The sequence below is a fragment of the Mirounga angustirostris genome, unplaced genomic scaffold (genome assembly GCF_029215605.1).
Source record: "Mirounga angustirostris isolate CCGP_5_RB_7025 unplaced genomic scaffold, mMirAng1.0.hap1 SCAF_4, whole genome shotgun sequence".
Classification (NCBI taxonomy): domain Eukaryota; kingdom Metazoa; phylum Chordata; class Mammalia; order Carnivora; family Phocidae; genus Mirounga; species Mirounga angustirostris.
In genome coordinates, this window is record NW_026991712.1 from 174,505,907 (window position 1) to 174,529,932 (window position 24,026).

The 24,026-nt window shown below is 59.5% G+C and overlaps 1 protein-coding gene across 1 annotated transcript in view; it reads left to right on the forward strand.

Moving 5' to 3' along the window:
* The window catches only part of RAP1GAP (RAP1 GTPase activating protein), a 28,165-nt gene extending 14,051 nt beyond the window's left edge, over window positions 1-14,114 (forward strand). Inside the window, exons 12-23 of the mRNA XM_064589798.1 lie at window positions 965-1,120; window positions 1,574-1,645; window positions 2,299-2,385; window positions 2,821-2,958; window positions 4,843-4,974; window positions 7,921-8,030; window positions 9,007-9,120; window positions 10,673-10,796; window positions 11,785-11,887; window positions 12,251-12,354; window positions 12,626-12,667; window positions 13,096-14,114. Of these exons, the coding sequence (XP_064445868.1) occupies window positions 965-1,120; window positions 1,574-1,645; window positions 2,299-2,385; window positions 2,821-2,958; window positions 4,843-4,974; window positions 7,921-8,030; window positions 9,007-9,120; window positions 10,673-10,796; window positions 11,785-11,887; window positions 12,251-12,354; window positions 12,626-12,634 (1,149 nt within the window). The 3' untranslated portion in view covers window positions 12,635-12,667; window positions 13,096-14,114. The remainder of the gene's footprint in view (window positions 1-964; window positions 1,121-1,573; window positions 1,646-2,298; window positions 2,386-2,820; window positions 2,959-4,842; window positions 4,975-7,920; window positions 8,031-9,006; window positions 9,121-10,672; window positions 10,797-11,784; window positions 11,888-12,250; window positions 12,355-12,625; window positions 12,668-13,095) is intronic.
* Window positions 14,115-24,026: the final 9,912 nt, after the last annotated feature.

Here is a 24,026-nt window from a genome sequence, read left to right on the forward strand (position 1 = left end):
AGGGGCCCTGGGATATAGACATGGCAACGATCCATTCCCCCTACTTGTGGGCTCTCGTGGGGGCAGGGTGACACGCTGCTATAATGTCGGGAAAGTCTGTTTCCACATCCATGCAATGGGGATGATAATGGCATTGCCCTCGTAGGTGAGCGTCCGTGCGGGAATGCACACTGAGTGGCTAGAACAGCATCTGGTACATAACGAGAGCTCAGTAAATGGGAGTTAGTGTTTTTACAGGGAGAGGCATTGTGGGGTCACATGGGGGCACTTAAACTTGGCAGAGGTAGGAGTCAAGAAAAGCTTTTAAGACAAAATGATTTCTAGGCCCCAAAGGAGCTGGGAGAAGGAGGGGGAATGTTCCAGGTGGAGAAAATGGCTTCCACCTTCTGCAGAGGCCCAGAGGCGAGAAAGTGCAGGGCATATTCTGGGAGCTGAACTCCGAAATTTGTCACCTATCCCAAGCTTCCTGAAGGGCTGTCCATTTGACCCTGTGCCCCCAGCCCAGGCGGATAAAAGGGTAGTGTGAGAAAAATGGAAATATTTGTGTTTAGTGTCCTTTAAGTTTCTTCTAAGAGGATCCTCTGTTCATCTCAGCAACATAAATGTATATGCTGAGTGGAACCTCTCTGTTCGTGAGGGGCTGTGTTTGGGGTATTGAGACAGAAGGAGGGCTGAGAGGTAGAGCCTGGGGCCCAGGAGCCCTGGGTTCAAATCCTCTAACTCACAGCAGGGCCTTGCAAGTCCCTTCTCTCTTGGCCTCCATTTCCTCATCGGCCACAGGATTCCAAGAAAACTAAAATAATTTGAAGACAAGTTTCTCCTGACATTTTTGGGGGGTGGAAGCGAATCCTTAGACATGCCCTCTGCCTACCCCAAACCCTCCCACCGTCTTGCGGGCACCCTCCCCTGCGCCCAGCGAGCCCCTCTCTGGCCAGGTGGTGAAGGCCTGTGGCCCTGTGCTCAGTTGCAGCGAAAGCGGCACATCGGGAACGACATTGTCGCTGTAGTCTTCCAGGACGAGAACACACCCTTTGTGCCTGACATGATTGCATCCAACTTCCTGCATGCCTATGTGGTGGTACAGGCCGAGGGCGGGGGGCCTGATGGCCCGCTCTACAAGGTGGGTGATCGCGGAGCCTCCCAGGGGGGATCAGCCGCAACCCCAGGCCCTGCCCCGCCCTGAGTCACTATGAGACGTCTCTGAGCCTTGGTTTTCCCACCTGTAGATAAGGGGACTGTCCAGAGGACTCTGAGTCCCCCTCTCGCTCTGTGGATGGAGGATTCCCATCCTGCCCTCTCTGCCCCCTCCCCAGATTATCCCCCTCAATGGAGCTGGTTACCCTCCTCCATCCTTTAGCCTCCTTGCCCTTCACTATCCTCCATGACCCCTGAGATCCTCCACCTCTTCTCACCACTCAAATTCAGGACCAAGGATGGAGGGAGCTGAAATCCTGGGGTTCACTCACCCAATCAGCAGTTATGGAACCTTCCCCAGCAAGGAGTAGGCCTGGGATGAATTAGGGGTCTCTGGCTGGGGTGGGGACTCCACAGGAAATGCTGCTCTCCCTTCCAGGTCTCTGTCACTGCTAGAGATGACGTGCCCTTCTTCGGGCCCCCCCTTCCGGACCCCGCTGTGTTCAGGAAGGTGAGGGGCAGCCCCCAGCCCCAGTCATGGACAGAGCAGGACAAAATGGGTGGGGGTTGGGGGAGGCACACATTCTGCTGTAAGAAGTCCTAAAGCCCCACTGTGTGCCAGGGCAGCTGGGCTCCCCTAACCATGTAACTGGGGCCTGGCTTTTAGTCCAAATTGATAAAAACTGTGATCTTTACTTACAAAGTCGCGGAACAAACTGCACCATTGTTTTAGCTTTCTCATAGCAGACTCTGTGGCCTTTCCTAACTGCTATTATCTTTTTGACAATTACAGTCTTCTTTCTTCTAAAATGTTTGGGAAGGGGCACACGTTTCTCTCACCTGTCAGAAGCCACACTTTGAGCCTTGGCTTCAGACCCCTCACTTCTCCCCCAGACCGAGGCAGTAGGAGACCCCAGCCAGCCCCTTACATCTGTGAGGTTTGCTCTCCTGAGGGGTGGGCAACCATGAAGGGCACAGGGGGCCCTCACAGGTACCTAGGCTGGGAGCTGAGGCCAAGGAGGCACCCTTCTGGGAGTGAAGAAGACGACCCCAGGGCCCCAGCAGGTCACGGCTCAGGGACTCCAGCCCGAGTCACTGGGGCTCAGCCCCTTGCCTCTGTGTTCATCTGAGCCCCTTTCTCCTCTCCACACTGGGGGCTCCCAGGGGCCTGAGTTCCAGGAATTTTTGCTGACAAAGCTGATCAATGCTGAATATGCCTGCTACAAGGCAGAGAAGTTTGCCAAACTGGAGGTGAGGATGGGCTGTTGGGCTGAACCCCTCCCCCCAACCTAGGATTTCAGCCCTGCCCTTGGGGAGGGAAATGCCATGTTCAGACTTTGACCTGAGAGAGAACTGTCTGGGGTGGGGGCGGATTTACGCGTGAGCAGGGCTAGGTTCAGGGGAGAGGAAGTAGGGCATTTCTAGGAATATGTGAGGAATGTCCCAGGGGGCGCCCGCAGGTGGGCAGGCTGGCACAGAGGACACCGTGGGGGAGGGGGATACCTGGTGATCGGGACAGGAGGAGCCCTGGGGGCTGCTGGAGCTGCGGAGGGGCCCAGGGGAAGCCAGCGTAGGCTCCCGGGGCCCAGGCCCACTCCCTACTCACTCAGAGAAGGTGGGATTCTAATTGTGGAACGAAGGGCCGATCACCGGGCTCTCTCCTGATGGCCTCCCCCTGGCCCACAGGAGCGGACACGGGCCGCCCTCCTGGAGACGCTCTATGAGGAACTGCACATCCACAGTCAGTCCATGATGGGCCTGGGCGGTGACGAGGACAAGATGGAGAATGGCGGCGGTGGCGGTGGCTTCTTCGAGTCTTTTAAGGTAAAGAACCAGGGTCTACCTGGGGCGGAGGGGCCGGTGCCTGTCTGGGGTGGAGTCGGGGGCGGGGTTATGGGCAAGGCGTGGGGGTGTGGCCGGAGGCGGGCTCTCATGGGGGGGGAGTCGAGTGGGGGCGGAGCTAGGGGAGGAGTCAGGGGCGGGGTTAATAAACAGGCGTGAGATGAGCTAGGAGCTGGGTGGCAAGTGCCTGAGGTAGAGTGGATGATGGCGAGCCTCAGGCTGGACCTAGGCTTTAGGGTGGGGCTCTGACTTGGGAGGAGTTAATGGTTGGAGGCGGGGCCTAGGCTTGAGGGTGGAGTCTACAGGGAGTTCTGCAAAGGTTGGAGCTTTCTAGGTGGTAACCAGGTTCCTCTGGTGGTGGCTACCAGGTAAGCAGGCAGAAAAGAGAGGAGGTCTCTGTCCTCACAGGGAAAGAAACAGAAGTCTGAGGTGCGGTATGTGAATTGAGTGGCCATGGGAGAGGGACCAGGCCTGTGTGACCCTGTGACCTGGCTGTCTCTGGTTTAGTGACACCTTGGGTTCAAATCCCAGTTCTGCCACTTACCAGCTTTAGCATGCTCGGAGCCTCAGTTTCTTTCTTTCTTTCCTTTTTTTAAGTTTTATTTATTTAAATAATCTCTACACTCAACTTGGGGCTCAAACTCATGGCCCGTGATCAAAAGTCGCATGCTCTTCCCACTGAGCCAGCCAAGCACCCCTGAGCCTTGGTTTCTTTATCTACTGGGTAGGGCAATGGCAGTTTACCTCCTACAACTGTTGAGAATTATTTGTAAAGGACTTAGATTAGTGCAATATAAGTTCAAAAGCAAAATGCAAAACCCTGCCCATCTACCTCAGCAGTTGCTGTCCAAAGTAAGAGGCAGAGGAGGGGGCATTCCTCTTTGCCCCATAGGTCCTGGACTCTCCGAAGCTACAGGTCCCCAGGCCGTGGCTTCCTTGCCACCTTCTCCTCCTCCCACAGGAGGGGAACTGCCCATCCTCCAGGGGCCCTGCCAGGTTGGCTGGGCCTCACCTTCACCCCAGGGCAGGCAGCAATGCTGGAGATGTGGGTTTGTAGTGGGTTTCCATAAGGGGATTGGCCCAGCTGCCTGGGCCTGCCCTGGACTTAGGCGAACAGATGGTCTTTGAGAAAGGGGCCTGAGGACAGCCCTGCCTCTGCTCACTAGAGACAGGGAATGGGGGGGATGAACATGGGTCTGGGGTGCCTTGAGGGGAGTGGGGGGTCCAGTGACCCCACATCTCTGGTAGGTGCTGGACAGTAGACCTGGATTAAGTCAAAGAATTTCTCAGAGGCAGCAGAGCCCACAGTTAAGGGCACGTAATTTGGTGTATGGGTTCCAGGCTTGTCTCGAATGTGTAAAATGGGCATGATAATAGTGGCCACCTCGTAGGGTGGATTGAATGAGTGAACATGAAGTACCTGGCCCCATAGGAAATGTTCAGTACAGATTGTCCTAGAAAAGCAAGGAAGAAAAGGCTAGAGGAAGGAAAGAGAAGAAAGTAGGAGAGAAAGCCCTAAGATCAAGAAACTGAGGTTTCTGGAGGGCTCTCTGTGCGTGCTCTAGGTCATGCCCCAGCATCTTCTGCAATCCTTACAACAGCCACTTGAGAGTCCTAGGGGGCTCAGAGAGGTGCGGTAGCTTGTCCAGCATCACCCAGCAAGTTGGTGGCAGAGCCAAGGCCCAAACTACCCTTAGGCACCATGTGGACCTGCCCCTCCTGTGGCGTCACAGGCAGGGACTTCCTGGGGTTACCAAGAGTGGCATTGGTGGGGAGGGACCAGATGCCTGGGCTCCTGGGTTTCCCGGGGGGGAGGAGGGACCTCATAAAGTCTGTGCCTCCTCCACTCCCACCCCACCTTCACAGCGGGTCATCCGGAGCCGCAGCCAGTCCATGGACGCCATGGGACTAAGCAACAAGAAGCCCAATACCGTGTCGACCAGCCACAGCGGCAGCTTTGCCCCCAACAACCCCGACCTGGCCAAGGCAGCTGGAATAGTGAGTGCCCCCCCAAGCAGGCCTCAGCTCTCCCCCACCTCCGAGGCCTGCCCCCCCCCATTGCTCTGCTGTCTGAGTGCCCATCCTGGGTTCTAGACTCAGTCTAGCCACTGTTCTCCCTGGGGGTCCAATGTCCAGGCCACAACAGTGGGTGGGGTGCTGAGAGCCTGCAGCCCCCTTCCAGCTCCTCAGCCTGTCCTCCTCCTGGTCCCTTATTCAGGTGACTTTCTGCGGGTCAGCTCTGGGGCTGCCTCTATATGACATTCCTTATTGAGCACATACTGTCTATCACGTGCTGGGAATTGGGCTGCTTTGTGGGCACCTACTGTCAAGCCTTGAGTTGCTGGAGCATCTACTGTGTGTCAGGCTGCGGGCACGCACTGTGTGTCAGGACCTGGTTTCTGTGTGAATGCCTGCTGTGTGCCTGGCCCTGAGATGCTGGTGGGCGCCTACTGTGTGTCAGGACTCGGGCTGCTATGCGAGCACCTGCTGGGTCAGGACCCAGTTGCTGTGTGGACGTGTACTGTGTGAGCATCTACCGTGGGCCTGACCCCGAGTTTCTGTGAGCACCCACTGTGTGTCAGGTCCCGGGCTGCTGTGTGGGCATCAGCTCTGTAAGTATCCACTGTATGCCCGGCCCTGGGCTCTTGTGCGAGAACCTCCCATGTGTCAGGAGATGGATTCCTGACTGAGCGCACATATGTGCTAAGCCCTGGACCCTGGTGAATCCTCACTGTGTGTCAGGAAGCGAGCTGTGGTGTGAGCGTGTTCTCTGTGAGCCCCTTCTTCTGTGGGCCTGGCCCTAGGCTGCCGTGTGAGCACCTACTGTGTGTCGGGGCCTCTGTGGTTGTGGCTGCCTGTTGTGTGTCAGGAACGGGGCTTCTGTGTGAGCATCTCCTGAGTGCGCACCTACTGTGTGATTACTTCCTGTCTGCCCGCCTCTGGGATTCTGCCGCTAAGCCTGGGGGTGGGGGGGGGGGCGTGTGCTGGGCACACAGGGTGGATGAGGCCTTCAGCTGGGGGCCCATCTGCTTTCCGCCACCCAGTGTCCACCCCAGCGCTGCACCTGCCACTCTGCTTCTCCCCACCCCGCCATCTGTCTTCCATCCATCTGTCCCGCCATCCTTCTGTCCTTCATTGACTACGTGCTGCATGCCAAGCCCTGTGCTCAGTGCTGTGAGGCTGTGTCACAGGGTAGGAGGTCCCCTCCCCGACCCCCCACAACCACCCCTGCCCCATGGTCTGGCCTGGTCCGGAGAACAAGGCGGGGCCTCTGCTGGCCTGCAGTCACCAAGCCCACTGTCACTGGAGAAGCAGGCCCACCCCCTCCCTTCCCACCGAGTGGCTCAGCCTCCTGTGGGTGCTGTCGAGGGGCCCCGGGGCCGGGCCAGGCCAGCAGCATCCGCCGTGGCAGTAACCAGACCCATTTCTGTTTTTGTTTTTGTACACCTCTCTCTTCTGCTGTTATTCCTTTTCCTTCTGCGTCTGCATTTTCCCTGCTCTACCTTCCCTCTCTCCCCCCGCTGCCCGCCCCCACCGATACCTGTCTCTTCCCTCCTCCCACCCGGGCCCGCACTCTTCTCTCCCTGCTTTCTCCTTCCCGCCTCCCTGTTCTTCCTGGCTCTGTCTGTCCTGCCTGTGTTTCTCTCCATGACCTTGCGTGTGCTCCCCCACCTGTGTCTGTCCCTGTCACCCTCTGTTGGCCAAACTCTCTCCTCCTTCCACTGTGCCACCCCTTCCTGGCCGTGTCTCTCTGTCAACCCCTGGCCTCACTGTCGACTTTGTTTCTCTCTGTCTGTCTGTCCTTCCCCCTGCCTCCCCGTTCCCTGTCCCGCCCCTCCCGTCCCCTCCATCTCTCGCTGTCTCTCTCCACGTGTCTGTCTCTGCCCCTGCCCTCTGCTTGCTTGCCAGTCATTGCTTATTCCTGGGAAAAGTGCGAGTAGATTCGGACGCCGGGGCAGTGCCATAGGCATAGGAACGGTGGAAGAGGTTGTCGTCCGCGGGGCCGCCGGCTCTGGAGGCTGCGTGCACGTGCTGTTCTCTGCTCGCTCTCAGGACGGAGGCCATATTGGGGACGTTGCCCCCTCTTTCCCCTGGGCCGGACTCGGGGCTGTGCAGGGTGGAATGCCGGCAGCTCTGAGGGCACTCGGCACCCGCTTTGGGGCCTGGTACCTGTGACAGAGCCAGTGCCCCCCCCCCCCGCCCCCGCTGGGGGCTTCTGGCCCTGCCCTGGCCCTTGGGACCCTGGCCGAGGCCCTGCCAGGATCTGGTACCCAAAGACCCTATGCCCAGCTGCACGTCCCCCAATATCGCCAGTTCTGCATGGAACGCCACCCCTCTCCTCTGTCCTGATTCCCACCCCCCACCCCCCCCACCATGAACCGGCCTGGGGGTTTCTGTCCCTCCATGCCTCCCTGGGGCCCGCCTTCCTGCCTCCCCAGAGAAGCTGGGGCCTGCTTCTGGCGCCTGGGGCCTCCCACCCTAGTGTGTTGAGGAACAACCGCTGGGCCAGAGTCTCCCCTAGCCAGTTTGGAGGTTCCAAGGTGGGGCGGGGGCTTGCGTTGCGATGTCCACTCTCTCCCCGTGGCCCTGAGCCCAGGTTCCATGACAACGTGGGGACAGGGGGCTGGGAGCCATTCTGAGGTCTTGGCCTCTTCCTATCCTGGCCCAGAGTGGCTGCCCAGCCCCCTCCAGCTCCTGCCCTTCTCCTGGACTAAGATTCCAGGCCTCACACTGCTGTGGGATCTCAGGGACCCTGGCCCTCACCAAGCCTGTTTCCCTGTCTGTGAACTTGGAGGGCTGTCTCTGGAGATGGACATTTCTCTCGTCCTTTCTTGCTCCATTGCCTCTGCTTCAGGACCCGGAGCTGCAGGGACCCAGGTGGCATGTGGGGGGCAGTGGGTCTCCCAGGGCAGGTGGGCACTGAGTTGGGGCCTTTCCCTGCAGTCACTGATCGTCCCTGGAAAGAGCCCCACGAGGAAGAAGTCGGGCCCATTTGGCTCACGCCGCAGCAGTGCCATCGGGATCGAGAATATCCAGGAGGTGCAGGAGAAAAGGTGGGTGGGCGGCTCCCCTGTCTCCTGCGGCCCCTTCCCTGGCCCCCGTGCAGTGGCAGAGTTAAGCGAGCGGGAGGGAGTGCCCGCTCCTCTGCCCCCGTCCCTCTGCGGGGACAGCCACACGGTCAAGCACCTGCTGTGTGCCAGGCACCAGGGCCAGCTCATCACCTACCGTGAGACGCCTTCATCTGTCTGCGGTTCTGCTGGCTCCCCGGGGGTCACACCTTGCATGGCAAGATGCTGTAGGTGAGAGGGTGCAGGGGCCTGCCCAGGTCACACAGCCAGGGAGAGGTGGAGCTGGCATGGGCGGCCTGGCCCGTGGGGGTCTCGGGTGCATCTGTGTGGGCAGGCTGCAGGCAGCTCGCCTCAGTAGCAGCGGGATGGCCCCTGGGAAGCAGAGGATAGTTCCCGAAAGCGATTCCTGTCTCTACCACGTGGGGCTGGGTGACCCTGGAAAAGTCACTATACCTCTCTGAGCCTCACCGTCCCAATCTGGAAAATGAGGCTAAGAACACAACCAACAGCACAGGGCGGCTGTAGAGGTGGGGTGCGGGGCATGCGATGCAGGGCAGGGACACTGGGTCCTCAGGAGTGGAGGTGGTACTGTCCTCATGGCCACGAGAGCCCAGAATCCTATGAAGCCCGGGTTCAGATCTCAGCTTTGCCATGGACCGAGCTGTGCATCCCGGGGCAGATTCCTTCCCATCTCTGGACTGCAGTCTCCTTACGCATGACAGGGATAAGGAGGGGAGGACTGGAGGAGTGTCCTGTCTTCCGTAGGCGCTCCAGCACGCCTGCTCCTTTCCTCGGCCAGGCCAGCCAGGTTGCTGCAGGGACGGCTCTGGGGTTGGCCCCTGAGAATATAGGGTATGGGGACGAGGCAGGAGGCGCCCGTGACCTCACCACCTGGGCCTCGTTCTACCCTTGATGCCAGGCCTCGTGCTGAATCCCCCCACCGCCCCCGTGTGCCCCGCAGGGAGAGTCCCCCCGCCGGCCAGAAGACCCCAGACAGCGGGCACGCCTCACAGGAGCCCAAGTCGGAGAACTCATCCACTCAGAGCTCCCCAGAGATGCCCACGACCAAAAACAGGTTGGGGTTCGGGGCACGCCAAGCCAGGGGGCTTGGACTCACCCTTTCCAGTCCCTGCGTGAGCCTGGGACTGCCCGGGAGCTTTGGCCCTGCCACACCAGGGCGTCAGGGAGGCCCCAGCACCCTCACAGGTCCTCCTTTGACACACACCCACGGAGAGCTTCATTCATGCCAGGCCCCAGGCCAAGCTCCAAATCCAACAGTGAGCTGGGCGTACACGTCCCCTGCCCCGTGGAGCTGACAGTCCAGAGTAGCGTGACCTGATGAGCTATTTCTAGATGGTGATGCAAGAGGACAAAAGAGCAGGGGATGCAATGAGGACTTACTGGGTGGGCGGGGGGGTGGGGGTGGTTAGTTGGTGCTCAAGAAAGACATCTAGAAATGGGGGAGGCTTAAGTTGAGTGATAGGTGAGGAGCCAGCCCTGCTAAGACTGGCATGGCAGAGGGAAGAGGGCTCCAGGCGAAAAACACAGCAAGTGCAAAGGCCCTGAGTCATGCTTGAAGGATAGAAAGAAGAGTGGTGCGGTTGGAGCTGAGTGAGTGAGGGGCTAGGCCCAGGCAGACGCTGTGCTGGGTGTTGCTGAGGATAAGGTCAGGGAGGTGGGCAGGGGCTAGATCCCAGCTTTGGAAGCGATATGAGAACTTTGCATTTTACCCTAAGTGGGGCCAGGGAGGAGCCTTTGGGATTTTAGTTAAGAGGAGTGATGCTTTCAAACCTGACCGTGGTTGCCACATGAAGAGGTGGCATGGGGAAGAATGGAAGTAGGGGGAGGCCACCCCTCCCTTCAGCGCTGCAGCTTAGCCCCTCTGTGCTGGCTCTGGGAGTGTCTAGACTCCCAGACTGTGCTCTCCTGAAGGGGCAGGAATGGACGACAGGGACAGGGAGAGACAGGGCTTACAGACCCAGAGTGGGGAGGTCCATTCCCACCTTGAGAGGAGGAAATCAGGGAGGAGGAGACCCTCGGCTGAGTTTTGAAAGATGAATCTGCTTTTTGGGATTTGAGGGAAGGAATGAGACTGCAGGAGACACAAAGTCCTGAGCATGGAACAAAACCAAGAGGCTTGAGAGTAGACTGTGCAGTTGGAAGGCCTGGGTCCTAAACCCTGTTCTCCTACCTATGGCTGGGTGACCTTGGGCTATGTGCCTACCCTCTCTGAGCCTCGGTGTTTCCTCATCTGTGAGATGGGTCTATTAATGGTAACAACGAGATAGCTCCAGTAAAAGCACTTAAAACAGTGCCTGGCACAGAGCAAACATACGCTGGACCATAGATTTTCTGTTAATAGTTATTATTATTACTGAATACCTCGCCAAGGAAATTAGACTTTATCTGGGGCGATGGGGAGCCACAGGAGGGTTTTGCTCAGTGGAGGGGTGCACTCAGATCCATGAATTAGGAAGGACAGTGGTGGGGGGAGGCTCCGAGGCCTGGGCAGCTGTGGTGGGGGCCACAGAGGTGCCGGGGTGGCTGCAGGCCGGGCCTCCCGGGGCAGGGAAGCGGGGTGGGGTGCCCGGAGCAGACGCAGGCTAACGGGGTGCTGCCTGTGGCAGAGCGGAGACGGCAGCCCAGAGAGCGGAAGTGCTGAAGGACTTCTCCCGCTCCTCGTCCAGCGCCAGCAGCTTCGCCAGCGTGGTGGAGGAGACCGAGGGCGTGGATGCGGATGACACAGGCCTGGTGAGAGGCCCAGGGAGCCGTGGTGCTCTCCAGCGGCCCGGAGGGTGGCCCTTTGGTCCCTGTAGATACTCCGGGCAGAAGCATGAGCCTGGGTGTGGCTGAGATTGAGATGGGGGAACCCAGCCCAAAGGAGTCATGCAGACTCACCGTCCCTTACTCTGAAGCCTTCCATGGCTCCCCAGTGTCGCCCCAGAGAGCCCCATCTCTGAGGGCTCCATTGAAGAGCCGGTCCCTCCCCAGCCTCATCTCTTACCACTTTAGCCATTCTGTGCTCCTTTGCAGTTCCCCCAACATATGAGGCTTACCCCACCTCTGGGCCTTGGCGCTTGCCATCTCCTGGGTCTGGAACACTCTCCCTGCCTCCTCTTTCCCCCTTTGTCTGACTGACTCCTACTCATCCTTCTCGACTCAGCCTCACATCACCTCCTCCTGAAAGCCTTCCCTGATTTTCTAGTCCTAGGGTAGGTTGGGAACCCCCCTCTTCATGCTCTCATAGACCCCCGGGGCTTTGCCCTGAGCACTCTTGTGTCATTCTTCATTCAGCAAAGCTTTAGTGGCCCCCTCTCCTTTGCCAGGCCCAGTTCCAAGTGCTACAGATGCAGCAGGGAACAGTGCAGACCAAGGCCCCGCCCGATGGGGCTCAGAGTCTAGGATTTTAATAGTCTCTTTACAGCCTGTCTTGCCTCCTAGACTTCACTGTCTGAGGGCAGGGAGGCTACCTGCTTTCCCTCACCAGCTTGGCCCAGGATAAGCATCGGTGAATGTTTGCTGAATGAATGAATGGGAGTGTGTGGTGAATGCCTCCCACTCCATCCTCCTCTGCTCTCCCTGGGGCAGACATTGCTGGGCCCCCTTCCTCTTTGCAGGGGCGTGAGGGTGAGGGGTTGTGGGTTGCCGCAAGCGGAGGAAGCTGGGAGACGGGAGCGGAACCCAGCCAGTGCCATGGATGAGGGCTGACCTCCCTCTCTCTCTCTTCCCCCATCCCCAGGAGAGCGTCTCGTGCTCAGGGACGCCTCACAAACGGGACTCCTTCATCTACAGCACGTGGCTGGAGGATAGTGTCAGCACCACGAGTGGGGGCAGCTCCCCAGGTACCAGGCCCCAGGCAGCTTCCCCTGCCAAGCCCCTCTGGTGGCCGGAGGGGGCAGGGAGAGGCCCAGAGGGCCGAGACCATCCTCACGCCCCGGGTGGTGGGTGTGTGATGGGCCTGCCCCTGACAGAGGGGACAGTGGGCAGGTCATTATCCAGCCTAAGACGGTTGAGGGCTGATGGCTTCTGGAAGGGTCTTGGAGGATGATGGAGGAGGGGTAAAGAAGGGAGGTAAGAGTGGGGTTCCCTGACGGAGGGACTCGGCGGGGCCGTGGAGCACTGGTGCCTACTGCCCATCCACGCGTCCATCTCCCTGGTGCCTCCCCGCGGCCAGTGAGGTGGCTCCCTCCTGCCCCCCTCCCCAGGCCCCTCGCGGTCACCCCATCCCGACGCCGGCAAGTCGGGGGACCCTGCATGTCCCGAGATCAAGATCCAGCTGGAAGCATCTGAGCAGCACACACCCCAGCTGGTACGTGCCGCCGCCAGGGGGCTGGCCAGGGCCGATGCGGCCAGCCTAGAAGCTGCCTGGTGGGAACGCTCCCCCAGGAGGGGGGTCGGCTCTCGGGGAAAGGGGAGAGGTGTCCAAGGGGACCGGGGGTGGGCGCCAGACCAAGAGGTCCCCGAGGCCAGGAGGGCCTGGGTTCGTCTGGCCTGGGCACAACCCGTGTCTTCTGCTTGTCTGTGTCTCCTCCCGTGTCTTCATCTGTCCTGTCACCTGCCCCGGCGCTCTGTCTGCGCAGGGCTGTTAGCCAGGCTCCCGCTCTGAAGGTGAAACTGAGCAGGTCAGACCCAGTCCTCGGCTCTTGTTTGGTGGGGAGAGGGCAGGAGAGGGCGGGGGTGGGCGGGAAGGGGGGATGACACCTCCCTGGTCCTCTGCCAGCTCCCGGGGCTGAGAGCTCTATGTACCTGGATTTGAATCCTCTGCCACTAAGATGCTGGGTAGGACTTGGGGAGGTCCCTGGCCCCTCTCTGTGACTCCATTTCCTTATCTGTGCAGTGGGGCCAATACATGCTGCCTCACCCCCCACCCACGAATTGCTGGGAGGATTTGGTGGGAGCCTGCAGAGGACTTGGGAATTGCTGGGAGGGAGGGGCTGGGGGATTCCCAGTGGGACCGAAAGACCCAGAGAGAGCCTGGGACTCCAGGGGCGGGCCCGTCCCACTTCTGTCTCCCTGCTTCATGGTGTGTTCATCTCCCTTTATCCTGCAGATGAGGCTGCAGAAGCACAAGGTGAAGATGCTGTGTCAAGTCCAGGTGGACAGGACCTCTGCCCCCAAGGCCAGCACCAGCCTATGGGTTGTTGCCCCCTGCCCCCACCTTGGCCACCCGTCTGGGCTGTCTCTGCGGGGCGGAGCCATCCAGACCTGGGAGGGGGAAGCTGCTGGCATCATCCCCACCCCTGAAGCTGGGGCAGGCCATGGTCAGTTGAAGCAGAACGCCAGGCCTGGCTTGCTCCCACTCCGGGCCCTTCATCACACCTGGGTGCCCCTCTGGACTCACGGGGAGCAAGATGGGAGGGGCGGATTGAGATATCTCAGTGCATACAGACCCTACCATGGAGGCAGTGGGATGTGAAATATGGTGGAATGAGCACTGGGCTGGGAGTCCTGAGTCCTGGCTTCCAATTTGGGTTCTGCTGTGTGACTTTGGGCAAGTCACTGTCCCTCTCTGGGTACCTCTGTTGCAAATGGACAAGGTTATTGCAGAGGTCATTGAAGACTGTGATTCCATGCACCTGCCCCAGAATGGGGGGTTTTCCTCCTAGGGGCCCCCCATCGCCCTACCTTGCTTCTTGGGTTCCCTGGGACCCCAGGTGGGCTGAGGGACTAGGAGCTGGCTATGCCTGTTGCCCCTCCTGGACCCTCAAGCTCTCCCACAGATCTGCCAATGCCCTGTCCACTGCCTCCACCTGACAGACAAGTGACCCCCTTAGGGCAAGGGGGACCTACCTGGCTTCTCAGCCAGCACCCAGCTTAACCCCTGCCATCCCATGCTCTGGGCACTCCAGGTCGAGGGGTCTCAGCTGGCCTAGAGTTATGGGCCTCGCCTTTGCGCCCCCCGCCAACTCCCCCGGAGGGGCAGCCAGGCACAGCTGCTGTGAGTCCACACCCTTGTGTGTGTCTGTCCACACTTTTTAGGCACCATGCCAAAGGCCAGCCTTCCGGCCCCAACACCCGTTTTGGAAGCCCCCGTGGCTGTGTGTACGTTGGTAACAGTTGTACAAAATAAATTCTATTTATCGCTATTGTACCCCGGGTTGGGCCTGGCTTTGTGGGAACTCTGCCCGGACTGACTCCAGACGGATCCCAGTGGTCCGAGGGACCAGCCCGTCCGTCCCCCTCACCCCACCCTTCAGAGCCGCTGCTAGGCTCCAGGGGTATCTCCACGGCCAAACCACGGGTTCGGTGACCACCAGGGTGCTTCCTCCCCATCGTGCTGCCCTTCGCTCCACCCTGTTCCCCATCTGCAGGGGGGTAAAAAGCTCTGCAGTCAGGCAGACCTCGGTTGGGGTCCTGGCGCCATCTCTTACTAGCTGGGTGGCCTTGAGAAACTTGAGCCACAGTTTCCACTTCTGTGAAATAGGAGCAATAGTATCTCTCCCAAGGGCTTGTGATGGGGGTTCCTCGAGCTGGTGTATATCCAACACCTGGCACAGTGTCTGGCACCCAGTGGGTGCTCCAGGATCAGCTTCCTGCTCTCCTGTTGCTCAATGAAGCCCAAGAATTTCCTCGATGTGGCCACCAGGGGGCGCCAAGGGATCGCTTCCCGGGACCAGCGGGGGCCAGGGAAGGGCTCCCGGTGCTGGGCAGTTACAATAAAGGGTACTGAGTGACCCCGGGTGCACAAACCAGGGGCCCAGCCTGGGTGAGGGAGACATGGAGAAGACTCAGCAGCAGTGGTGGCCGAGCATCCTGGAAAGGCCTAGGAAAGTGTCGCTGGGGCAGGGAACTGCAGGGGCAAATGTGTGGAGGGGAGTGCCTGGAACTGGGAAGGTACAGTTCTTTCTGTCTTTCTTTCTTTCTTTTTTTTTAAGATTGTATTTATTTACTTAGTGTTCACGAGAGGGGGGGCGGGCAGAGGACGAGGAGAGAGAGAATCTTAAGCAGACTCTGCACTGAGCACGGAGCCCGACATGGGACTCCATCTCAAAACCCTGAGATCATGACCCGAGCTGAAATCAAGAGGTGGGCGTTCAACCAACTGGGCCACCCAGGCGCCCTGCAAACAGTTCTGAGTGATGGGAAGGTGATGGGGTAGAGATGAGGCCAGAGGCCATGTGGCCTTGAATACCGGACCAAGGGGTCAGGGGTCTATGCTCAGGGCAGCGGGGAGCCATGGAGGATTTGAAACTCGGATTGCCATAGAGAGAAGCTGGGGCTGCTGGTGGAGACCAGCTGGGCAGTGTCAGGGAGGGAAGGGAGGGTCGAGGAGGCAGTCGTTGGGGACAGTGGGCAGGCCTGGAAGGACTGGGGGGCATGAGCATCATGAGCATCATGAGCATGATGGGATGTGGGTCTGAGGCGGGGGAGTCCAGCCCGGGTACTGGGTGAGGGGGTCCCCTCTGAGGTAGGAGTGCAGGAGGAAGAGTAGCTTGGGGTGGACACATGGCTTGGCCTTCCCGACAGCTTGGTGGCCTCCTCACTGCCTACCACAACCCCCACGCCCTCCGCAGGACAGTGGTGAGCGCACCCCCCAGGGGCTGCCATGCTTTTCCTGACAGTGGCTCTAGGATGTCTGGGGCCACCCAGGGGCTGTGACTCACACCCAGGCCCTAACCCCACCCGCTCACTTTGGCTCTGGGTTTCCCTGGGCTCCATGGGTCCCCTACCAACCCCACCCCCTCCCGTGCACAGCCTCACCCCAGTCCTCTAGCCCAAACGCCCCCCTCCCATCTCCTGTCCTCCCCTCAGTCTCTTGCCCTGTCTCCTCCCATCCCACCACCGAAGGGCCAGCAGCCACAGTTCAGCACCAAGGTCAAGAGCTTAGCTCTGAGTGCCTTTACCTCCTCTCTCTGTGACTTGGGACACATGATTTTGGCTCTCTGGGCCTCCGTTTCCTCATCCACACAGCGGGAGGGCTAATAGTTCTGACTTGGGTACCCTGCCATGAGGATTCAGGGGTGCGGCTCCAGCACGTGGTGTGCTTTAAAAACTGTGCGTGTTGGGTGGCGGGGGCAGTGATTAGTCATTAACGGGGACCATATCCATAAGCCACATCAGAGGATGTGGGGTCGGCTTTCGGTGTGGAAGATGGAGTAGCCGGTGCTGGCCCGACACAGATGTTCAGACCTTGGGAACGTGTGATCGCCGGTTGCTCCCCTGAGCCTCAGCTCCCGGGCTTTGCGGGGACTGACGATCCTTTTAAAAAGGGGTTTGGGCACCCTCACCTGTGTGCTTCCCCATGCACTGCGCGTGCGCTCCGCTCCACAGCTGAGCCCGGCAGACACGGACCCTGCCTTTGCCCTCTGCCTGCCCAGCCCGGGCCAGCACCCCTCTGTGGCCAGGGTCGGCATCTGGGCTCTTTCAGGCCGGGCCCCAGGCCATCCCCACCTCCCCAGGCTCCAAGGTGGGGCCAGGGGAAGCCGGGGACGAATCTGGCCTCCAGGATCAAAGTGTCCAACGCTGTTTCTCTTGTGTCCACGCCAGCTCCGTACTCACTCTGGGTTCTGAGGTGGGGAGGGCAGGCCAGGACACTGACCCGAGGCTGGAATTAGGGCTTGGGTGGGGGGCACCGGGCTCCGGGAAGCGGTGGACGCTACGTAGAAATAACTCTGGTGGTGGAAATGGCAGCCAGAGGTTTCTCCAGACGCAGGAGGCAAGAGGCCTCCTGTGGAGGGACTTGGGTGCCTAGCTGACCCAACCCCCATCTCCCCTGCCTTAGAGCTGGTACCTGTCCCTCCAGGTCTCAGGTTCATTACCTATAAAAGGAGGACAAAGCCTTACCTATTGCTGTGAAGAGGCTGTCACGGCTTCTAAGGTGCCTGGCATAAGACCCATGCCCACAAGAGGGGTCCTCCCCTGTCCCGTAGCAGCTGGGGTGTCCGTGGACATCCATGGCTAACCCTGAGGTGACTTTGCCAAAGAGACAGCCGCAGGCCCAGGCCCGCCCAGTGCCAGGGGACTGGGACCTGGATGTTTTCTACTGCTTAGGCCACAGGGGGTACTTAGCCAGGGACCCTGGAATGTAGAGGTCCCTCCCTCCCTCCCTGTACCCGCCCTGCCAAGGGGACAGCCAGGGACGGAGCCTCCTGAAATAACCAGATCTGGTTAGTGAGGCTAATTTTAAAAGCCACTCTGGCTGCCCCATGGGCCCTTCTGGGAAGCCTTGAATGTCCCTGTGTTGCCCCTAGGAAGCAGGGTGAGGGGAGAGCAGCAGGGGCTGGGGATGGACTCCCACCCCTGACTGTTAGGGCCACCCCCGAGCCGCCTCTCAGGGCCTGCCCGCCCATCCAGGACCCAGAGTCCCAGGTCCAATGTTGGGGCTCAGGGGCCCAGCCTCTACCCCAATCCACTCAGGGAAAGCCCTGGTGGGCTCTCAGGACCCTCCAGCCTCTGAGCTGGTCTCCATGAAGCAGTGCTGGGCAGGGGGCCTTCAGCTCTCTGGCTCTGTCTCAGCTTTCTCCCACTGTCTCCATTGTTCACTCTCTATGTCCCTTTATCTCTGGATCTCTGCCTCTCTCTGTCTCTGACACTCGAGGCCCCTCTTTGCAGGGACGGCTCTGTCCCCCTCTCTCTGGAGCCATCACGAAGGAGGTCAGACAGCATTCCTGACAGGCCATGGGCTGGAGCGTGCATACCAGGTGGGAGTGGGTGTCCACCCGGGAACTTGGGGCCTGTTGGGGAGGACAGCCGTCCTGGAGGCGGACAGGAGCTATAATGGGGCAGGCAGGGGCCGGGGGCAGGCAGGGGCCGTGTCCAGGCACGACGTGGGCCACCTGGACAGGCCAGGTGCCAGCAGAAGGAATGAGCTCCAGGGGTAGGGTTCCCAGATTTAGCAAGTAGAAACACAGAGCCCAGTTAAACTTGAATTTCAGATAAACAAGAAATAATTTTTAGTTTAAGTATACCTCATGCAATATTTGGGACATACTTATACTAAAAAATCATTCCTTGTTTATTTGAAATTCAAGTTTAACTGGGCATCCTATATTTTATCTGGCAGCCTTAGCCTTGGGAGGCTCCAGGAGTGAGTCCAGAGGTTTCTCAGGAATGGCAGGTTTTATAGCCCGTGGGAGCCCCAGCCTGGGGGGGATAGCGCAACCATGCCCTGTCTCATGGTGGGGGCACACCTCCTGCGCACGGGGAGATTGCAATTTTCTGGGGGTGGGGACCATCCTGGGGAGCCTGGGGGCGGGGGCCTGTGACCCTGACACCAGGCACCACATATTGAGCCACAGGCATCAGAAGGGAGGGTCTGTGGACGCTCCCTGCTGAGCCGCAGGGCCTAACCCAGGCACGTAGTAGGGGCTTCCTAAATATTTGCTGAATGAATGAAGAAGCCTCCCAACCCCCATGGGGAATTGGGATGCTTGGCCAGCAGGGGGCTCCAGCCGCCTAGCTCGCAAGCTCCTTGGAGCTAACTGGTGTGTGCAGTGCCCCCATCCTGGGGGCTCCCCAAAGCACAGAAAGGGGGTGAAGGGCAAAGGGGATGGAGAGAGGAGGCTGGTTTTCCCCTATGGCACCCCTGCCCCAGGCTCCACTCTCAACTCGGGGTTCAGCCTAGGCAAGAGTGTGGTGGGGGATGGAGACTAGGGCAGGGTGACCTCTGGCTTCTGGCATTGGGGGGTTGCTTGGGACTAAGGTGGAGGGGCAGGCCACAGAGGTGTTCTCAGGGCTCCTTAGTGGGGGCACGCGGACAGCCAGGGGGAATTCCTGGGACCCAGGTAGTTGGGGGACCCTTGTTTCTGGAGAGCTGAAATGGGCCTTTTCCTGTGGGTTATTAATCTCAGGGGACTCCCTGGAGGGGATGACTATGCTCTCCCACACCTCCCCAAGAACAGAGTCCCTTAAATAGCCTTTTCATTCATTCATTCACTTGCTGACTCACCCACGATCACCATTTGCTGAGATGACCTCGCTTGGGATCTTGTGCTAAAGGACCTCAGCAGCTTGTCTGGGCTCAACAGGAGCAGACCTGTTCCAATGCTCACACTGCCCCTGGTTGCCTGTGCGATCCTGGGCAAGAGGCTGAGGACCTGGGCTTTGCCATCCCTGCAGTGAGGATGAGGCCCCCAGCTCCCCGCTGGGGTAGCTGAAGACGGAAGGTGGTGCTTGCCCACAGCGGATGCTGCAGGATGCGGGGCGCCATCCTGATCAGCATTATTATCAGTGTCCTCCTTGTGAGATCCCTGCGTACCGGGCAGGGAGCCGCCACTGGCCCTGAGGCCCTGGCTTCATGGCCAGTGTCACACCGAGATGTGATCATCGCAGCCCCCATTCCTCCTTCTCAGCGAATGTCCTCTCTTTCAAGGTGCCTCTGGCCTCCAGATGCAGCAATGAATCCTTTGGGGAAAAGCAGGAGGTGGGGATGGAGCTTGGAGTGGCATCGGAAGGAAGGCAGGGCTTGGGCCCAGCCCCCTCTAACCTGCAGTGTGAGCTGGAGCTTGTCTCTTCCTGCCCTGGGTCTCAGTTTCCCCAGTTGTAATGGCGAGGGGGTGGGGCCGGACATCCTCCATGCCCTGGAAGAGGCCTTTCTGTGTGTCATCCTGTTAGTAACAGTTTAGCTCCCAGCCTGTAATCACATCTGCCCTGGGAAGAACTAACACAGCGTTTCTTTAAATTGGGCTCTAATTGCGGCTTTTAGTGGAGTCAGATGCTCCCCAACCCCCAGCTGGCCTGAATCAGGGAGGTTGTCCCAACCTGCCCTGCCAGGCCCAGGAATCCCTTGGGATTGTTCTAGCAGTCACGGAGCCGGTGACGGGTCAGGGACCGATGTCTCCCAAGAACCTACTGTATGTCAGGCCCTGAGCCAGGCACTTTCCATCTGGAGGACTCTGGGTCATCTCATTACATCTGTGGGAGGCAGGGGCCGCTGAAACCACTTTTCAGAGAGGAAACTGAGGCACGGAGAAGTGTAGTCACTTACCCAAGGCTGCTCAGCTAGGTTGCGGCAGGGGCCGGATTTGAACCCAGATCTGTTTGCTCCCAGGGTGTTGTCTCAGCCTGAAGCTGAGGAGCCACGCACCCCCTCCAGCTCCGTCAAACCCCCCTCCTGGGGGGCTCTGCGGGAGCAGCAAGCATCGCAGCTTTTTCTGTCCACATGTGACCACAGCCATTCTGCTCCTTCCCCACCGGTTGCGCCTGGAGAACGGAGTGTTGGTGGACGTGGCCAGAGGCAGCTCCCCTCTCCTCGGGTGGGGCAGGGGCCTGTGGTTTCCCTGTTTGTTCTGGAGATCCCAGCCGCTTCCCTGAGGAGACAGCTAGCGGTTCCCAGGCCACAGCCCCTCGGGTGGAGCCAGACCACGGTTGGCCAGCCCGGGAGCATTGCCCGCCAGCCCCACTGGGCTCTGCCGGGCCCTGGCGCTGGGTGGTCTGGGCAGGGGCCAAGCGAGCTCGATCCGGGCTGCAGGACAGGAGCCGGGACTGGGGCCAGGCTCGAGGCTGCCCTGCCAGGGACTTGGAGGGGTCCTGAAGGCTGGGGATGGCTGGACGAGGGGTAGAGCAGGTGTGGGGCAAATGTTGCCTTGTGGGGAGCCCAGGAGAGAAGGCCCCAGGCCCCGGTTCCATCTGAGGGCCTCGAGAGAAACATTCACCCCCTCCAGGATCGTCTCTGTTGGGTGGTTGCAACTCAACCATTGAGCTGGTTGAGCAGGAGCCCGATGGAGAAGTCAGGGTGGCAGGCAGAAGACCTAGATCCCAGCTCTGCCCTCCTCTGGACCTCAGTGTCTCCAGCTGTACCCTGGGAAGGGGACAGGAATCCATGCTTGACAAGAGCTCCTCTGCGTGGGGAGGTAGTAGTTGGGGGGTGGGTAGCCCAGGCTGGAAGGATCTCAGTAGTTCCCAAATTCATTTCCAGAAGCTTCTGGCACCACCCCCTCCCTGCCCAACACACACCTTGGACGAAACCCCAAGGTGAACACCCGCTGGAGTGGAAACGGCTTCTGTGGGGTTTGGAGTCTGACAGACCCCAGTTCAAATCCTGGCCGCTGGCTGGCTGTGATCTTGGGCACATCACATTCTGTGCCCTACAGCTTTAAATGCCGTCATGACGCTCCCTCTGTCTCCAGCTGAGCTCCTCCACTGAACTCCAGACTCTTCCTTCCCAAGTACCTGTGGGCATGTCCGCCCCCAAGTCTAATGGGCATCTCTAAGCTAAAGTGATCCAAACCGCGTCTGTATTTTCTCTCCAAATCTGTTCCCCCATATCCATAAATGGCACTCCACCCAGGTGCTCAGGCCAAAAATTCAGGGGGCATCCCCGGTTGCGCTATTTCCTCTGCTCCCCACAGCGAGCCCATCAGCAAGCCCCGTTGGCTTTAACTCCCAAACATGTCTGGGATCCAGCTGCTTCCCGCCACCGCCACACTTGGCTGGTCCAAGCCACCACCACCTCCAGCCCCAGCAACAGAAAGGGCTCCAGACTGCCCTCCAGCATCACTCCCGGCGTCCCCGGGCCCTCCTCTGCCCAGCAGCCGGAGCAATCTTTCCAAAGCATGAGCCCGACCACATCTCCTTCTGTGTCTAACCCATTTTACTGTGTGACTTCACCTTGGCGTCTCACCCTCTCTGGGCTGCCTTCCTCCCTGGCCTCCAGCCCTGAGCTTTGTCTGGGGGACAGTGGCAAGAGGCCTGTGCCCCAGGAGATCCCTCAGGCGTGGAGGGCAAAAGGCCCATGAAGCGCCAAAACTGGCCATGAGAGTGGATGTCAAGACAGTAACGTGCTCATGCCCGGGAAGCAGGCAGCAGCTGCTCAGGCCTGGCCCAGGGCTCTGGGAGGCAAAAGGGTGAATGGTCACATCTCACGCTCCTCCAGATCCTGCCTCCCGACCCTCCTCCACCCTGCCCCGGCCAACCATCCTCAGGACACAGCCTCTCTGCTGCCATTGTTTCCCAACCAGGTGACCTGAGTGGGCAGGAGGCCAATTCCAGGGCCCTCGGCCAGAGTGTGCAAGCCCGGGCTGACCCCGGAGCCCCTGGAGCCAGCCACCGTGGCCTGGGCAGGTGGAGGCAAGGGAGCTGCGGGAAGCCTCCGAGCACTCCCCACCAGGACAAGGACACAGGCCCCACAGGACAGGATCCCCGACAGTGAGGTCCCACCCCTGCCACCTTTTCAGTTACATTCCTGACCCCTTCTTGCCGCTCTTTACCCTGCCAAAAGGAGCTATCGGGATGATTAAACTCCCCACTCGGGAGCCGCAGTGCTTGGCCTCACGCCCTCCTTCATCCCCTGTTAGTGGTGTGGCTTTGCATAAGTCACCAATTTCTCTCTGCTTCTGTTTCTTCATCTGGAAACTGGGGACAGACACAGTCCCGCCCTTCGGGAATGGGGGGGAGGATAAGTGGGCTCAGCGCACCGTGAGGCACTAGGAACAATGCCTGGCACTCTGGGGACACCGTAGAAATGTTGGCCAGTGTGCCCGCAGCTCCGCTTCTAATGACCCTCGGCCTCTGTTCCAACGGGAAGGAGGGACAGGTGGCCCTGGTCGATGGCAGACCCCACCCCGGCCTGCCCTGTCCTTGGCTGGTGGGGCCCGTGTCCACCCCATCCTGAGGCCGGCGCAGATGGCCGAGGAGCCAGAAGAGGGCCTGGAGCCACGCTCGGGGCAGCAGCAAAAAGAGGTCCCAGGAAGCCACCCAGAAGCTCCAGAAACTCGGGAGCACAAATCCCCTTCTGAGAACTTAATCCCCCCAGCTCCCCCCACCCCCACCCCCAGATCGGCTGGTGCTAGATCTTGCTGGGAGGTCTTGGGTTAGCCACCAGGGCTAATTATAAACTCCGTTGGCTTGGGGCTCTTACTACCCCATTGAAGGGCTTCTGCGGCTGATGGGGCCTGGGTTGTTTTCCTTGGAGAGATTAGCACCCAGAGGCCAGGGAGGGGACACGGGTTGGGAGTGAGGCGGACCTAGGTGCAACTTGCAGCTGTCCCTTTCAAGCCATGGGCCCTGAGCAAGTCACTGTGCTCTGCCAAGCCTCTCCTTTCTCATCTGCAAAATGGGGATGATATTGCCTACCTCACAGGATGGTTGGGGGACTATATGTGACAAATGTACCCTCAAGGTGGCAACTTCACTGCCATGTCTTGGGTGCTTAGATGGGGGTGTGGTACGTAGTAGGTATGATGCTCCCTCCTTCCCCCCATCTCAGAGCAGACAATTTGCTGATGACCTATTCATTCGTGTGCTGGTCCAGCCTCCTTGACAAACAGGAGTGGGACTCTTAGGCCCATATTGGGGGGTTATTACCCCTCTCCCCCATCTCCAGGGCCCCTATTTCTTCTGCCTGGTCTACTCTAGCAGTTTCCTTGGGCAGCCAAGATGATCTTTCAAAAATGATGCTCACTCCCCAGCTCCCCAAGTGCTCACGGTCCACCTGCAGCTTCTAGGAATGGCATTGAGAGCTTCCTGCCCATCTGTCCCCACGATGTCCTCCGAAGTGCCCTCTGTACCCCCATGTCCTGCCTCAGTGCTCCTTGGCCTGTCAGGCCCCAGCTCACTTGTTGCCTTCTCTGTCTCCGTGCCTGCCCTGCCATGCCCCGCACCGGTTAAGCGCCCCCTCCCTGCCCCCACAGCTTCTAGCTTCCCCGCTGCAGTGGGATGGCTTCTGGCAATCTGTCTCGTGAGACAGGAGCTTTCTGAGGACAGAGCCTCACCTGTTCCCAGAGTGAGGCAGGGGCCATGAGCTCGGGCTCCACCGGGACCAGAGGGGTAGCATCTGTCCTAAGGGGTTTAGTGTAAGAGTACCGAGCACTGGGGACTGTGGCAAATGGGAGAGCCGTACCCTGGATGGGCAGCCATCTCTTGTCTCTGATCAGCCATTATCTTGCAGGTATGTGGGGCAATACCAGCCATATCTTCCCATTTTTTCAAAAAAGCCAGAGAGACTTCATTTCCTAGCCTCTTGTGCATCTAGGTGGGGTCATGTGACTAGTTTTCACCAATGGACCATGAATGGAAGTGATGTGTGTCACTTCCAGGAAGAAG